At 35.4% G+C, this 18901-nt stretch overlaps 1 protein-coding gene and 1 long non-coding RNA gene across 2 annotated transcripts in view; one reads left to right on the top strand and one right to left on the bottom strand.

The window, feature by feature from the left end:
* The window catches only part of LOC134746679 (uncharacterized), a 368384-nt gene that overhangs the window by 225653 nt on the left and 123830 nt on the right, over positions 1-18901 (top strand). The window lies entirely within an intron of this gene.
* The window catches only part of LOC134746480 (tachykinins-like), a 96307-nt gene continuing 80126 nt past the window's right edge, over positions 2721-18901 (bottom strand). Inside the window, exons 2-3 of the mRNA XM_063680887.1 lie at positions 4625-5345; positions 2721-3230 (exon numbers count right to left, since the gene is read on the bottom strand). Of these exons, the coding sequence (XP_063536957.1) occupies positions 3199-3230; positions 4625-5339 (747 nt within the window). The 5' untranslated portion in view covers positions 5340-5345 and the 3' untranslated portion in view covers positions 2721-3198. The remainder of the gene's footprint in view (positions 3231-4624; positions 5346-18901) is intronic.

Raw genomic sequence — 18901 nt, 5'->3', positions numbered from 1 at the left:
AATGTAATTCTGAACGCACAAGTTGAGTCGAACATACAATACACAACTTCCAGAGTTTTCTGTTATAATATCGTATTATCGTAAAAAAATTAGTGATTCCAGTGATGAAGATGATCTAACGCCTGTGGATGTTGCACTTTTCTCGCTATAGTGAGGGGAAAAGTTTTGTGTTACACACGGGTGCAAATATATTTTACTTCTCGTGTGTTGAAACGCTCGTTACGCTCAGGATTCTATTTTAGAACCACTCGCTTCGCTTGTGGTTCAACTATAGAATCCTTTCGCTTGCTCGTGTTTCAATTCCACACTCGCGGGTAAAATACAACTTTGCACCCTTGTATAACAAATAACTATTATTAATATATTTTGATTTGTGTTTTTTAAGTAGTCACACTACTATATATAAATTAAAAACTGTAATAGATGTCATATATTAAAGAAAAAGTGACGAAGCCCTCCAGTGGAGCCTTCACCACTGGAGGGCTTTGTCACTTTTTCTTTAATATATGACATCTATTACAGTTTTTAATACATACTCCAATTAATAATATTATTTTTCATTTCTCATGCTCTGAAAGAGGGTCATTGTTGTTTTAAAAGGTGTGCAGAAAATGATACGTGTCTGCACTAGAGCATTTTACGTACGAAGTAATTTTTTTTTATTTTTTTTACGATAAGCAATTAAATTTTGAGTTTAAATGGATTTGTTATACAATTTTCATTCCGATATTTGACTCTCCATTCCATAAATAACGATACTTTTGCCTAAATTGTTAATTGAAAGTACCCTCAAGAAATACTGTAAAAATGCATACTTAGTCATGTTTAAAAAAAAACATATGCATTTTACTTTCCTCGTATTCGAAATGAAAAGGAGAGTGTTTAACTCGGGTGAAAGGCATCATTTCAGCCTCGGACTATTGGCGCTCTCACAGTGTTCGAGCGCCAAAATACCTCGGCAGATATGAGTGCCTTTCATCCCTTGTAACCAATCTACTCGTACTATTTTAAGTGCCTTATGATGAAATAAAATAAATCTAGGGCAGGATGATAATTATGCATGACGCAGTAGATAATTGATGTTGACTGAGTAAGTATTACAATAACACAAAGCAGTAATTTATGCTGACCAGTAATATTTTTATAAATAGATTTATTCAGTTAACTCAGCCACACTCGCCTTCCGAATTGAAACTTAATACTGCATCTTCCCTTACTAAAACAAAAACTGGCGTCTCAAACGATTCAGTTTACGGATCGGGGACAATGGCTGCTTATCCCACAGGTAAATAGGTTATCTGCACCTTTCTAGGTCACCGGCTTTAAAGGTTTTAGTCATCGGAGGAATGATAGCCAACAAAGTAAATAAAGAATCTATCCTCATCAAATTTAGAGAAACTAACTTGAGCAACGATTCTAATAATTAGCAATGTTTGTGTGTTTAGTATAATAATTATACTGAAAGTTATTTTTGTACCTAGTTATGTATTTGTCGTGACCAAACTATATAATTTGATCATTTCATGAAATGCCACTTTGGAATTGATCACTTCATGGTTAGGTTTAGGGTAACTTTTTCAGTGAAAACGCGTTTTCCCTATAGTAGGTAAAGTTTTCCGTAAGGCCTCTGTACATTAGTACAGATGAAGGTATTATAGATATTCTGTTCTGTTCTGTGGCAATAAGTAGTCGACTGGAGAGTAATTACAAACATTTCTGGGTTGCGATACCGAAAATAAATTCGTGGATCACGTAAACAAGTAATCCTTAATTTTCCGCAAACCAATTAGTCTGAATAGGTAATCAGGTTTAGAACGAGGACATATTACAAATATCCTTACCTTACGTGACCTCCAAAGTAATTGGTATCTACTTAGTTAATTAAGGTAATGTCGCCTAAGATCGGACGCTTTTTTTTTTTTTCAATTTTTAACAGGATTGCAGTTGAAAAATTTTTTTTTTCATATCCTACGACTATGTTCTAAATGTCCTGTCATTGAAAGTAATTAACAATAAAATAATGTATTTGGTCATATTTTATTTATTTCGATAAAATCAATAGTTTGTTTGAGACACGACTTCAGTGACGGATTTTTTATGGTTGCAAGAAACTCTAATGATGCCGAAGTTCGGACTACTGCATAATTTCAACTCTGTTGCTACGGCATTAGAGTGCACAGAAGGAAAATGTCCGATTTTAAGTTAACAATAACATCACAAACTACCTCGGCAGACTTAGTGTTGCTAGAAGAAGAAGAAATATGTCTAAAAATATAAAACCCGAGCCCGAAAATTAAAGTCTATCTATCAATATTAAGAGGGCCCGGCCCTCTGTCGCTGCAGCATTTTCCATTCCAGCCTATTCTGGGCTTTCGTTTTCACTTCCTGGTATAAATGGCTACAGCACCATTCTTTTATCCGTGTGATGTATGATATTCTGGGTCTTTCTCTTAAAAATTAAAGTAACAACTGAGAAAAAAAAAATCTGAATTCGCATCCCTACTGCCCCCGCAATCCCTACTCCCCCCATTTTACGGTAGGTACTTAAAAAACAAAGATCCCGATGGATTAAAGACCTCCTGCATCAAAATTGTGAAGTCGATTAATATGAGATCGACTTGTACTGTGCTAATAGAATAAATACCTAACTATACCCGTTCGTTCAACCAGGTAATTTAGTTTTAAATATAAAGGTAAATTTAATAAATAACGGACAATAGGCAACTGCATTTATTTAATTATAATACTTACAGTGTTCTGTCTGTAACATTTTGCCAGCCTTAACAAAATGTACAATACGTTACATTAAGTATATCATTAATTAAAATAATTATAAAACTTCGTTAGATAACATTTCTTAAAGTCGAATCGAGAAACAGGCATCTTAACAATTATTAAAATAATATATAGTACGAAGAGATAGGTAGTTTTATTCAGATATCAATAAATTATGAGAGCATCCTCTACGTCCCACTTCAATAAAAAAAAACTTTAATCTACGTACAACATTTATATTTAATTTCCTGGTAACTATGAAAGCAAGATGTTCATTAACCTACAGCTATTCGTTTAAGCTTAACACTGCTTAGGTATAATCTTCACTACTTCGAAAGCCGAAAGGCGCAGAGCAGTAATTAATAAGATATGTGGATAGAAGAAGTCTTTTGGAGCAAGAACTGATCGCTGCACTGATGACACTTAGTTTACTTGCTTTTCTTCGGAACTGAACTCTGAAACAAAGCAAAGGACGCGTTAAAAATTGTAAAGACTTATAGTAAATCACTTTATCGAGAAAAGGTAGTGCGCTTGGCTTTGCTCGTCTTGGCGGGGGCACTACCGTGCCCCAAGATCACTCTTATCAAGTAGTCTATCATACACCTGCTGGTCGAGTACTTAATTGACAAAATGGAGCTAAAGTCAATCATAAAGGTGACGTTCAGAATTCAGATGTCAATGGCGGCTATAACGACGCTGCAACAGTAATACAGCTGCAGTTGATCCTCCAACGTCACCTTTAAATAATTAGAGTGCCCACCAAGTATTACCCCAGTAGTACCTACCTATATGTAATGAAAATGAATGAATTGAGGTGAATCTTTTTTTTTTAAGAATTACTAATTAACTTTTTCAACGCCGTGTCAAACACAAAACCTGTCATCCAGACGCCACGGCACCGAAGTGTTAAAACTGAAATTGCACTATGCATATGCATGTAGGTCTATGTTGCTCTGTGGTCTTTGACCGATTAATCGGTCGTTGGCGTTGAACCTACGGTGCGTATATATCGGTCATTGGCGTCCAAAAAGTTAATGCTAAGTATTAGCCAAAAAGTTCACCTATGAAAAAATAATGTAGCACTTGTTTTTTTTTTCTCATGTACTGAAAGACGGTCATTGTTGTTCTAAGAAGTGATTTAGATTTAGATTTATTTATTTCTCAATAAGTATTACGATCGAATATAAAGATGAATACCTACATATTAAGATGTGTAAGTGAGCAGAAAGTGATACGTTTCTACACTGAAGCATATATTTTACTTTAAGTACGATTTGTTTTTTACGATAAGTAATTGAAATTTGGTTTTAAGTAGATTTGTTATAGAATTTCCATTCTTATATTTAACTCGCCATTCCATAAATAACGATACTTTAACCTAAATTTTTAATTGAAAGTACCCTCAAGAAATACTAAGTTAAAGGTTTATACTTTAGTCATGTATTTTTTTAAATACATTCATTTTATTTTCCTCTTATTCGAAATGAATAGTAGAGTGTTTAACTCGGGTGAAAGGCATAATTTCAGCCTCGGACTATTGGCGCTCTCACTGCGTTAGAGCGCGAAACTACCTCGACTGTAATGAGTGCCTTTCATCCCTTGGTTAACAATCTACTATATTGTTTGACTTGTTTTTTTTTCGTAAACTAGCTGGAGTAAATTGTTTTTTATTTCTATTTTGTTTGTTATCAAATTGCGGGAATATTGTTTAGTATCACGTATTTATATTTACTCGCTTCATCATACATATAACGTACATCATACATACATATTTATTTATATTTTATGATGAAGCGAGTTATTTTTATATAGGTAATGTTGTCACTAAGTAGTTACAAAGGTGGTTTACCGTCGGTCCATTTCTTGCCTCGCACGCCAAAGAAGCCCATCTGCGCCTTCCTTTTCGGCCACGGCCCATTTTGCCCCAACAAAAACTTGATCTCCTGCGCTTCGCTGCTTTTCATGTCCCTTTTGCCCCTCACCGCAATGAATCTGCCTCGAAAGTTGGCTTCAAAAGGCTGCCCGGATTTCTTGCCTCTGACGCCGTAAAATTGATTCATCTTTGCCGCTCTTTTGTTTATCGCGTTGGACATGTCATCCTCCGCCGACTCGGGCATGGAAACTTCGTTTTCGCCGGACGCTCGCAACCTCTCCAATAATTCATTTAACTGGTAATCCTGCAATTGATTGTGTTGTTCCGGAAACGAGATCGGTGAGTAGTCTATTTTGCCTCTAAAATATCCAGTATCGTCGTAGAGTTCGGACGAGGAGTGAGGTGGAAAGAAAAAGGAATCGAGTTCTTTTTTGCCTCGCATTCCGAGGAATCCCATGGGAGCTCGCTTGGCTTCTTGATCGAAGTTGTATAGATCCTTTTTGCCTTTGACGCCGATAAAGTGGTACTGTGGTTTCCGTTTGTAAATATCGGGGCCATCGAGGTCGGTGAACTTCTTGCCGCGCATGCCGACGAAGCCCATGGGCACGCGCTTGTCCTGCGCGCTGGCGGCGTGCTGGCCTAGCTGCACGCACGCTACGATCAGCAGACAGTACACTCTGGCCGTGTTCATGGTGGTCTGTAACAAAAATTGTCAAGCATTATCAATCGTGTCTCTAAAAACTCAATTGAGCTGTTCTATGCATAATTCATTATTCCAAAATAATCAGTGACAAATCGGTATGGCGACGGTTATTTTAAATAGCTCGTCACTCTCGTCAGAAAAAAAATAGCTACTTTACGTTTTTACCATTTTGACTACGGAACCCTTAGAAGACTTTTACTACTTGTAATGTAATAAAGTAAATAAATATGAAGCATAATACAGTAAATCAAATAGTTTTGTTTTAATTGGTAAAATATTTGGATATTGCATTCATATATAGTAGGTACATACTTTATTTTAATATGGCTCGATAGAAAGAAACGGTCGCGTTATCATATCATTCATGTCTCCATACTAGTATTTGGCCGCCGGCCTGGAAAAAGCTTTTACTGTTGCGATATTCTAAAAGTCCATGTTCACCTAATGACTCGGTAATTAAACACGCGTGCGCATTTTTTAGTTCCTGTATTTAATAAACAATTAAAAATTTTAAAACCTTCCTACGTAATTATAGTTATACCAAAAATGTCTTACATAATTTTGGAAAAGAGCTGATACTCTTCTCTAATAACCACCGCAAGGAAACTCACGTCAGACAGACATTGGCATCAAACGTATAAAACCCTTCTTTTTACGTCGTGGCTAAAAGAACGACACCAAGTAAGTAGTAGTTTATCTAATTTCAATGAAACAAATTCTGTCTAAGTATCACAACTATCAGAAGTAAAAGAGCTTCTTGAAGCGCGGTGCGTCGCGAATAAATGTCGCTAAAACTAAACAAGCAAGGTGGCGAAATGTACACCGGCCCCGGAGGGCCGACGCACGACCGAACACACTAACGAATACCCGCAGGCTAAGCTACAGAGTAGGCACTTACTTTTACCCAAATCAGTCTGTACATACTAAGAATAATTAAATGATGCTATATATATTTCAATTTTATGCGTGTAACGTAATTATATACCTAACTATTATCTTCTGCCCACGACTTCGTCTGCGTGGGATGAATTGATGATGGATAAAACTTATCCTGTTCTTCCTTGAGCTCAAACTATCTCTTTACAAAATTTCAGCTAAGTCGGTTCAGTGGTTTAAGCGTCAAGAGGTAACAGACAGACAGACATTAGACTTTCGCATTCATAATATTAATATTTAGGGATATAAGTACCTACTAGTATATACATATTTTTTAACACAGTTGCTTAAAAAGTGCTACTTTTCGTGGCTGTTTAGCGTGCGGAAAGTTAGTTTTCGCGAACTAGTGCTTTTTACTTTTCCAATTTTTTTTAATTTATACTTGTTCCAATTCATGACTACTTATTGATGAGTGTTTATATTAGTTTCCTTTAAACGTCGTAATCAACATAAAACCTACTGTTAATGTAAGAATACGCAAAATATGCATATTTCATATTTTATTACTTACCTCTTTATCATTATAAGTATTTATAACACTTTTTTTTTTAATGTTGAAAAACCGTTCTTAATAAGTTGTCTGAATGGAACGGAACGCCTGTCAAAGAAGAGGCGTATTTTCTCACTGCAAGAATGTTTTAAGTTTCCAAAGGCAACATTCGATATTGTTTTTATAAATATACGATACACAAAAAATCGTAAATAACGATATTTAGGTAATAATAGTACAATGTTTTAATATTTACAATTGTTTCTGTCTTATAGAACATGCATTTGAAAAAAAAACTTTCATTGAAGTGGGTTCAATAATAATAACAAAATCTATTTTAGTCGAATAAAAGGTAGAAAAACACCTTTTCATAATGTCAATGATGTCACAGAATTAATAATATAAAAAGTTTCGAATTCCATTGTTGCTTTTCTCATTTTTTCGCAACTGTATTAAAAAACGTCGTTCGATACACGTGCGGATATGTCATTCTTCACTCGTCCCGAGTTTTGCCACTCGCCTACGGCTCGTGGCAAGATATCTCGGTACTCGTGAAGTAATGACCGCACTAGAATCGAAATGTACTAGCTTTTATTAATTTACTTGCCTTAGTGCGTGTCTGTAAATATGACTACTTATACTTATAGGAAAAATTTTCAAGCAGGTTTATTAATGACTGTTGTGGACTAAGCACTACAAGTAAGTATGTACGTACATTCACGACAACGGCTGATAAAAATGTATAAAAATTTAAAAAAAAAATTACAATCATAAACGACAAAATACAGGGAAAACCGAGTCTCTTGCACTTCAAATTATTAAGCTACAAGGAATTGCCAAAAAATGTTACAACTTTTCTAATGCGACTGTTCTAATTTCACAATTTTTCTTGGCACCGACTTCGAACGTATCAGTTGCTAGCGCCTATAAAACGAGATAATATTTTATTTTATCCTTTTTGAAGTCGATTTTACTTTTTTTATAATGATTAGTTTTATTATAAAAGAAGAGTCTAACTAAATTAGATTAAAGAAGACAATTCTGTTTTAATTATGAATCATGGTATTTTTGTATCCTTACTTAAATATATACTTAAGCTCGACCGTAGGTATTAAATCGCAAGTAATTAACTACTAAAAGTTATCTAAGTAATTTAAGTATGTAGTCTAAAAGTATGAACGTAGGAATTAGTGGTAAACTTTGGTCAGTTGGCATTAATATATATAGTTTATCGCAGTCCCTATGCCTATGCCGTTTATTGAGGTCCGCGGTTAAATTCGTTATCTGAATGTCACAGGCTAATAAGGGTTAACTGTCTAATTAATTAATATTCCTACTTTATTGGTTATTTCAAGAATTTATAGGTATAAAAAGAGCTTTTAGTTTGGTGTAAATTAAATATAAAACAAATTTACAATTTATTTATTTATTTGAATTTAACTCCACCTTTCCACTTCAATACTGATTTATATCAATATACCGACCAATTTCAAGAACCAGCTGTTGTTAAATGCTGCCAGCAAGTGACATCTCGTATATATTTTAAAAGTTCGACACTTTCAGTCATATTTCCATTTTGTTAAGAAATATAAGTAATTATATTAATAGATATGGAGTTGAATTTTAATAGGGTATTACACTGTAATTATTTAAAATAAATTATTTCACACCCTGCATTAAATACAGCACCAGATAATTATTAGAAAAACATAGATAGCAGTTATTTTTAAACACAATATTTAATCAATCGGATTGAAGTATAGTTTGTCAAAGGACTGTCACATTTCAAACATAGACAGAGAGAATCATACTATCTTTGTCTTATACTAGTACTAGCACCCAAAAAAAAGGATAAGTTTAGTTTTTTTTGTTCTTATTTACTGACAATTTGGTTTGACCAACTATATATGGTTAATAATGGTTCAGTCTCACCGTCACATGTCAACATAAATACATAAAACTTCTTCCATAGGTACGCCTATGACGCTGTTTTACCCCTGACGAGGGCTGACGGCTCATTAGCGAGCCCCCCCCCCCCCCTCTCTCTTTTCCCACATACAAAGTCATAAGTGTGTCCCCCTCGCACACCACTCAGGTACACTGTTGTCTCTTGTTTAATTATTTTTTAATTCTAGGTTGTGCCTTGACTGGGAGCGTGGAGTTTTACAAACTGAAACCAAGATATTTAGTCTCTTTCTAGCAACTACTTATAAGAAAGTTTTTTTTTATACAACGTCGGTAACAAGCAAACATACAGCCCATCATAATATGGTAAAATCATACCGTAGCCTACGTCTTTGATATAAGATGTGCGTCGTCAGGCTTTTGAAAACCTGTAGACTCTACTTTGAAGAACGCCATACTCATACATACATAGTATGGCAGAAATAACAATTTCTCAATGAAACGTCGACAATATTTCACGGTTAGAGCGCCTGCGGAGGGAAGTTCCTCTGATATTGCACAGTATCTACGACACATAAAACAAAAGCGGTTTCCCAGCCCTGGCTGCATAGTCATTGGATTTTTTTCTTCGCCAAATTCGTTCATCTTTCGTTTTTGTGAAACAACACAAAACAAATATCGAAGCATGATAGAACGAGTAAGTATTGCTATCTCTTTCAAACATCTGAGTTTAACCGGTAGGATATTTTTTTTTGCGCGAACCATAAAATTTCGTTCCCTCTTACCCGTAAGGCCAGAGAACGAAATGTTTTACTTCATGTTCGCGTTCGTAACTAGTTTTTGAATGAATGAAATAATATAGAGTCAAACCAAGGAAAGTCTGCAGAGATTTTGACAGCACACGAGGGCAGGTGTTATTTTAAACCTCAAACTTCTATGAAATTATGACGTGACTGGTACTGCGTATGATTTTTGAATCTCGACCGCTTGATTTCGTGTATTTCGTTGAATAATATCTCCACTACTAGGCATTTAAATTCTAGTAATAGAATTGAAAACGAACGATCAATACCACTTGATTCCCAAGTTCTATCGCTCGTAATTAAAAAAATTGCATTTCGCCATTTTCCACCGAATTTCTAGTGGCGAAATCAAACGATCGAAATTCAAAAATCGGCCCCCTGCATGCAGCATGCAGCATGCAGCACAACAGCATCGGAAATAGCCGACTGCTGCTGCTACGTTTATCGGAGCCTATCGGAACTACAGGAGTTGTGTCCATGGTAAGATCCGAACTATTACATAATCTGTGTCCATGGTTTCGGAGAAGCTTCGCTTCGCAAAAAAATTCTCGTGTATTTTCGCCTATTTAGATTAGCTCTAACGCAAAATCATACGATCCGCGATAAAATATATACATTCTAGTAGTATATTACATATGTAGTATGATCAGCGCGGCGTGTTCACTATCTACACTGGCAACATTTATAAGAAAAGGGCTGACGAAAATTTGTATTTTTGTATTTACGATTACGTAAAAATATCACATTAAACTCGATACTTACGCGTGAAATGTAATATCAGGCGGTTTGCTTTTATTATATGATGTGTTATGGCATCCATTCGCTGCACAAACAGTCTTTCCAGTAGTTTTTAATTTTTAAACGGGAGGTGTACACAAACCGATTTGACCTTGAGTACCTACTGCGAGGGCCCTTCGAATACGATGACACGAGTGCGACCTGAAATGAGTCGCACTTGAAATGGCTTCACTAGGGATGTACGGACTAGAAATCTATGCAGCGCGGCATAATGAAGCGGCACGCATCATAGGAAACCACCATATAAGTTGTACATCAAAATAGTCTTAGTATTTAAAAAGTGATGCATCAAATGATGAAAGTAGTAAGTAAAAAAAGTAAAACTGAGTGTGACCACAGCCTAAAGTTCAAAGGTAGCTTTTGGGTCAAAGTCAAGAGTTTACAGCATTTTTTGTTTAATTATTACTTACTTACGTATTGTATTCCTGACTGAAATAACCAAATACTAGCTACTTCTACCTAAAACTCAGTAGGTACCTAACTACAGCCAAAACAGCTTTAGAGCTAGACCGAGATAAGTCTGCAACGATTTAGATAGCACACGAGGTGCAAGTGTTATTTATACGTAATCATTTCATAGATGTTTGAGATTTAAAATAACACTTGCACTGCGCGTGCTATCAAAATCGTTGCAGACTTATCTCGGTCTGACTCTACAAATCTTTTCAATGTTTAATATTTACATAATCCTATTACAAACATAATATCAACATTATTATTTACAACGACGGGACTTAATCGCGTAAAATAAGTACTTAGTTTCGTCGTTGTAAATAATAATGAGTAAAAATCGTGAAAGTTTAAATCAGTATAATATCAACATTATCAACATCGTTAAGTTATACAACAGCTGGGGTTTATGTTGTATCGGATCATGTATATTACCAGATATTATACATGTAACAAAAATAGTGGGGATCCGTTTAAGGGCATATTCCGTATCGTGTCGTGTTACTGATTAGGAAAAATTAAAAAAAAAAAAAAAAAAAAAAAAAAAACATTTTTTGACGCGAATTTTTTTTATTTTTTCTATGGCAGGTCGGCCAACCCTCCAAAAAAAATTTGCCATACCAAATATGCCCTTAAATCGATCCCCACTATTTTTGTTACATCCTGTATTATATCAAAAAATAATATCTAAAACACGACTACTAGCTGTCAAAGCGATAAAGTGCATATTAGGTACTGTTCAGATAGTTTTGAGAATTGTGTATATTAATAAAAATCGAAATATAAAATTAATCTTTAAAAAAAGTAAAACCGACTTAAAAAAGGTAAAAATAAAATATAATCCCGTGTTATATGCGCTAGCGACTGATACTATGAAGTCGGTGCCAAGCCAATACGTATGAAGTATCAGTTGCTAGCGCATATAACACGGGATTATATTTTATTTTAACCTTTTTGAAGTCGGTTTTACTTTTTTTAAGATTAATTTTATTTTTCCATTTTTAGTTTTAAGTTCTCTTAATGAGTGATGATGCATCATTCTGCAAGACTCGTTCCTGTCTGGCCAAAATGTCATGTCAAACATTTTTGCGCTTCGGGTACGTTTCAAGTTTCAAGGTTTGGTTCTGAAGCCATCAAGATTTAAGGAGTTGGACCTGAAGGAATCCATAATCAGAACTAGATCTACACAAATGTTCCTTCAGAACTTACTTGCTTAACAAACATAACGAAGAAGACAAATAGCCAAAAATGCGCTGTTAAAGAGTCCCGTTGTGGTCATCATCAGCAGTTCCACTTCATCAAATGGCACTGTTTTGAATGAAAATGCTTAGTTTGTTGATGATAATACTAAAATCGCTATATACATGCCTGTACGATTTGAGGAGTTCCCTGGATTCCTCATAGATCCCATCATTAGAACAGGGTTTTGATAAAAACGGACTAACTAGGGACTACATTCAAACAAAAACAAAAAACAAATTGGTTCAGAAATAACGGAGTTCTTAGGTAACATACATACAAAAAACCGGCCAAGTGCGAGTCGGACTCGCGTTCCAAGGGTTCCGTACATTACGTAATTTAAACTATGTATTTTTTATGTGAAACGTGACTGAAATGTCTTTAAAAAACCCGTAGGGGTCGGATCAAAAACTAAGTAATTAAGTCCGACTCACGCTTGACTGCACATTTCTAATAGGTTTTCCTGTGATCTATAAGTAAAGAGCTATTTTGTGTATTTTTTTCAAAATTTTAGACCCAGTAGTTTCGGAGATAAGGGGGGGGGGGATAGTCATTTTTTGCCTATTTTCTTCAATAACTTCTAAAATGTTTATCCTAAAATTATAAAAAATATATATTTGAGATTCTCACTATGAGCTCTTTAATTTGATATGTAACACGGTATAGTTTAAAAACCTTTTTTTTTAATTTTCGTATTTACCCCCCAAAAGTGGCCCCCGTGTTTAAAATTCATTTGTTTACGTTACATGTCCGTCTTTCGGTCACAAATTTACATATGTATACCAAATTTCAACTTAATTGGTCCAGTGGTTTCGGAGAAAATAGGCTGTGACAGACGGACAGACACAAGTGATCCTATAAGGGTTCCGTTTTTTCCTTTTGAGGTACGGAACCCTAAAAAAATACGGTCGAATTGATAGACTTAAAAATATATAACTATGGCGACTATATATTGTTGCCTACGATACAAGTATATATTGATACTGGCACTTATTCAGATAATTATAACCAAATTAACAATTAACAGATGCCAACTTAATTTAGTTAAAACCAACATAATGCAAAAATGATTTTTATGGGTATTTATAAAAAATGGAGAGATGGATGGAATGGATTTATGGATAGAATGGTTATAAAGGCACCTGGTGGTTTTGACTGGGTGACCTGTATGTTGTTTAGTTCCTTTTTAGTTGTAGGTTAATTAGATTTAGTAGGTAAATAAGTAAATACTAACGCTAGTTATTAGGTACTTAGCTTAAGACAAACTAACAAAATCTATGGATTGTTATGATCTGAATTAACTTATATTTAATTTAATTTTAAATGAAAATTTTAGGTAATAAATATTTAAACTTCCTTATAAAATTTGACGTTTTTCCGATGAGCAGCCATAATTTATAGCCAAAAAAGAAACTTGTAAAAACGTTAAGTCCCGAGAGGCAGCAGCAGAGAAGAACTCGAAATGGATTCACCTAAATCCATTAAAGGGATTTAACTTGTAGTGAATCTCGTGTAAAAAAAAACTTGGCAAAAACACATCGGACTGTGCTTTTTTATTTCTTAAATTTATTAAAAACTGTTGTAAACAAACGTGCTATGTGATGTTTCAAAAATGCAATTTTACCCACATCGCGCAACAGCACTTTTGTTTTGTCGCACGACGTTAACGACAATGCAATATGTCGACCCGTACTATCGCGCGGTGTCGGAGCACTTACGTCCGTTCATGATAAATAAATTTGTGGCATAGCACCGGCCATTGTGAAGCGATAAGCGATCGATGTATTTAGTTCTGTCCAACGTATTTTTTTTTAATAACCCGTTAAAGAGTCCTACTGCTGGGCAAAGGCCTCTCCCCTTGATCTCCACAACTCCCGCTGTTGTGCTTTTTCCGGCCACTTACTGATGAAGGTGTCTAAGTCGTCCCGCCATCTCCGTCTGGGCCTGCCACGTCCGCGCTTCTTTTGCGGCATCCACTTTGTCGCTATACTAGCCCACCTATCAGGATGCATGCGGCAGACGTGACCCGCCCAGTCCCACTTCAGCCTATCGGTCTTCTCCCCCACGTCAGCTATGCCTGTTTTGGAGCACAATGTAGTGTTTCGGGTGCGATCCGTCCTTGTGACACCTAGAATACTGCGCTCCATTGCTCGCTGGCAAACCTTTAATTTGGACTTCTGACTCTCGGTGAGTGACCATGTTTGGGCAGGTTAGGACAGGCAGAATACACATGTCAACGAGTTTACGCTAGTTTCTAAAAATATTTGTAGGTGGAAGCTTTTTTAATCCACCTTAAGTGAAGGTTTATGATACAATGGAAATTTCAAACAATGGAGTTTATTCATATTTAATGTAGATAACTATCTCTGGAAACTTGAAGATATTAGGCAATAGTATTGTTTGAATAATTTTGATACCGGTGGTACTAAATAACTAAGTGCCTTTACAGTCGGATCTTATAAAATTTAACTTAACTTACCTTTCCTTAGCTTAACTTTCTGACTATGAAATGTTTAAGTAAATATTTGTCCTTTACTGTCTTTATGTATGTATAGCAAACAGGTAAGCAAACCTAGAATAAACAAGCGTAGTAGAGTATTTCTAAGGAACAAGCTCGAAACAAAGGCGAGCCAGTTCTCAACTCGAAGTGTAGCAAATGCGGTTACGTCTGATGCACGAGTGGCGTCGTTAAAGATGTTATAGTCTCAACAATCACCGCATTTGTACTTCTGCCAAATAATTGGAGTGACGTAAAGTTGTTTATAGTTCCATCCGCTAGCGGAATCATGAAAAGGCGTTTACTTAAATAAAACTTTTTAAATGTGTGTGGTTTTTTTGAATAGGAAAAATTATAATCACGGGTTCACGGGCCTTAGGGGCACAGGGTATTAGGGTTATTATTACTTGCCCTTCATACACTACGAGTATTCACAATATCTAATGTTTTTGATGTGAATTTTTTTTATGCTTTCACTAACTAAACGCAATTCCACAAACTACAATCAATATTCCATCAAAATAAATATTCTGGTTCAAATTACGATTATTAGGTTTCCGTAGCCAAAATGGACAAAGGAAACCTTTATAGTTCAGTCATGTCCATCCGTCTATCTGTATTTCACAATCATTTCGAATATCTAAAAAACTGTCCCCCGCCTCTCTAACTTTTGAACCGTCGCCTCGGTCCTAAAAATATGAAGAAAAAGAAACTTAATATAATAAAGCTTATTGAAAACTTTTTCAAACATGATCCGCTGAGCCGTTTTTGAGTTATTCCAAAAAGTTATCCCTGAGTAAAAGGACGTAAGTGCCGTGAAGTAATTCACTTTTGCTTGTTATGGCAACAGTATCTACAAAAAGCCCCCCTTTAAGTCTGTCTGTCTATCTGTCGGCGGCAGATCGTAAACTCGGGCAGATCGAGATCATCATCATTCGCTTGCCCGTTGTCCCATTCACTTGGGGTCGGCGCAGCATGTCTTTTTCTTCCATACCTCTCTGTCACCCGTCATCTCATCATTCACTTGCGTTAGTTTCATATCATCTTTCACACAGTCCATCCACCTTTTCCTCGGTTTTCCTGTCCTCGTACCTCCCTCCACATTCATTTTTAATACATTTCTCGTCACATGACTTTCATCCCTCCGCATCACATGCCCGTACCATGCTAGGAGGCATATCACGATCTGCCTTATTAAAGAGGCGGCAGGACAATAAGAGCAATGTATTCGTCGATATTCCTATAATATAGCTTCATACCAGGCGCATCGTAAAATAATTGCATTTTTTGCCACTGGTGGCGCTGCATCCGCCAGTGTTGCTAGATCGTTTTATTATTATTTTAAGAATAGGTAGGTACTTTTAAAATATTCTTATAATATTATATCAATTGATTTAATTTGCTAAAATTAAGGACACCCAATTCTTATTCGATATGCCTAAAAGTTGAGGTGTGCACGATATGGCTGGTGGTCGCTAATCAGATCATAAAACGGCGGTGTTTCATGATCTGCCTAGGAATATTTTACACCTTGACGTATGCACGATATGGCTGGTGGTCGCTATAGTCACTAGATCATGAAATGGCGATGTTTCATGATATGCCTAGGAATATCACACCCTACTTACACATACTACTATGCCTAAACGTCGCCAGGCAAATCGTCAAACGTTGAGGTTTGAACGATATGGCTGCTAGTCGCTAGTCAGATCATTTTGCAAATTTTGGGAGGATTGGGATTTGGGAGGAAATTTTGGGAAAATTAAAAAAGAGCTTATTGTGAGAATGTCAAATATTTTTTTTATACTTTTAGGATAAATTGTTTACAAGTGGACGTAGTTACGCGAAAACGTTCCAACCCACAGCGACCCCATTTTGAGATAAACGCAATTTTGTGTTTTAGCGGTACACTTTTTCCCTGTAATTATTTCAGGCAAATACTATTGGTTTTACTGTGGAATGCCAAACTGGTTATTGGATGATATGCATATTTTTTGTAAATACATAATACAAGGGCATATAAATAGGTAAAACGAGTTTGAAACGTTTTTGCTAAATTTAATTTTGTATGAACCTTGTTAAATAGCAATTATGTATAAACGTTCCAAAACGAATTTAAGTGTATTATTTTATAAATATATATCTAAAATAAATTTAATATGTAAAATATTAAATAACAATGAGGAACATACAAAAACAACAAAAAAAAATTGAAAATGTATTACAAAAAAAATAGGATGTGATCTTTTGAGCTTAGAACCTATGCCAAAAATTAGCTGATATGGTTCCAAAAGTTATCAAAAACTTATATTAAACATTCAATCATCATCGTATTCTATGATCTCGAAGTCCAGAACTCCACCAAACCCATCAAACATCATCAGTAGCTTCTTCAGAACTTTGAAGCGTTCTATAAAATTGAAGGCAATCCTCAGGTATGTAGTGGTACATGGATTGTAAGTCCACTAATTTCGCTGGAGCAATCGGTTTGCCATTAGGCCACAATAAACAAAAATCAGATTCTTTTATGTATTGCAGTTCTCGCTTTATTCTTTTATCAATTTTCAACTCATTGGTCGACAACGAAGGTGTCGCAAAAGGCACGGATGGCTGTGCATAGAGGGGTGCTGGTGCCTATACTTATGTATGGTAGCGTATGTTGGGTATGGCAGAAGAGGCATCAGAGCCAAGTGAATGCAGTGGAAATGAGAGCGTTGAGAAGTGTGTGTGGTGTGAGATTACAAGATAGAAATAGGAACAGTGTGATAAGGGAAAAGTGTGGACTGAGCAAAGACAGTAGTGACAAAAATTGAGAAAGGTATGTTGAGATGGTTTGGACACGTGGAAAGAATGAGTGAAAGAAGGCTAACAAAGAGAGTGTATAAGGGAGAGGTAGAAACGGGAGTTGGAAGGGGCAGACCTCGGCGGACTTTCTCTGATCAGATCGAGGAAATCCTGAAGAAAGGCCAGGTCAAGAGCACCCTAAACCGGCGAGCGTGTATGAGGAATGTTATGAAAGTGAAGGAAGCGAAAGAGGTATGTCAGGATCGTAGCAAGTGGAAATCCGTGGTCTCTGCCTACCCCTCCAGGAAATAGGCGTGATTATATGTATGTATGTATGTATTTATGTATGTATGAAATCGTCTTCCATCGTAGACCGCATAAAAATAGAAAACATTTTATCTTTATCCAACTTAATTTCTTTTGTATGTAGCCAACTAACTTTAGATGAGTCTGTAAACTTCTTCCTATTGATAATCTTCTTTTCCAGTTTAGTTGAACTAAAAAAATCATAATATCATCATAAAATCATAATAATCATATATCATATAATTATAGTGTATAACTAGCCTTATGAACCGATTTTGCATGTACAACCAGCCTTAAAGTTTGTAGTCTATGATTGTTCATTATTTTAGTATGTAGGTATTTTTGCACTTTGTAATTTTTCTTCAGTCACCCGTTGACCACGAACGCTGTAAAGAGTTCGAAACGTCGGGATGTATTATAAATTCAATATACGCGATATAATCCGTTTTCATAGTTTTATTTCTAAAAAAATCAGTCTTTGTCATTTTGTAAACTTGAAGAGGTTTAACTTTTTTACAGGTTTTAATAATATTGATGTTATGAAGAAGCTACTGATGATGTTGATGGGTTTGGTGGAGTTCCGGACTTCGAGATCATAGAATACGACGATGATTGAATGTTATATAAATTTAATGTTATATAAGTTTTTGATAACTTTTGGAACCATATAAGCTAATTTTTGGCATCGGTTCTAAGCTCAAAAGAGCATGTCCTATTTTTTTTGTAATACATTTTCAATTTTTTTTTGTTGTTTTTGTATGTTCCTCGTTGTTATTTATTATTTTACATATTAAATTTATTTTAGATATATTTATAAAATAATACACTTAAATTCGTTTTGGAACGTTTATGCATAATTGCTATTTAACAAGGTTCATACAAAATTAAATTTAGGAAAAACGTTTCAAACTCGTTTTACCTATTTATATGCCCCTTGTATTATGTATTTACAAAAAATATGCATATCATTCAATAACCAGTTTGGCATTCCACAGTAAAACCAGTAGTATTTGCCTGAAATAATTACAGGGAAAAAGTGTACCACTAAAACACAAAATTGCGTTTATCTCAAAATGAGGTCGCTGTGGGTTGGAACGTTTTCGCGTAACTACGTCCAATTTAACAAAAGAAGACAACACGGCAGGACGTCTTACTTTCTCGGCATTTGTTTTCACACTACGATGACAAGTAGGTCCGCGGCGGCGTTTCGTTTCACATGTGCGTTTCGTTGGTGCTGTCATTTTACGGGAGCAAAGAGTAATAATGTTGCCACCTTTATTGTAAATAGTCCATTGATTCTTTTGACTAAATACATAAACTTAGATATACCATAGTTATTTAT

The sequence above is a fragment of the Cydia strobilella genome, chromosome 1 (assembly GCF_947568885.1).
Source record: "Cydia strobilella chromosome 1, ilCydStro3.1, whole genome shotgun sequence".
Classification (NCBI taxonomy): Eukaryota; Metazoa; Arthropoda; class Insecta; order Lepidoptera; family Tortricidae; genus Cydia; species Cydia strobilella.
The sequence above is the reverse complement of the archived record's forward strand: the minus strand, read 5'-3'. Positions and strand labels throughout refer to the sequence as shown.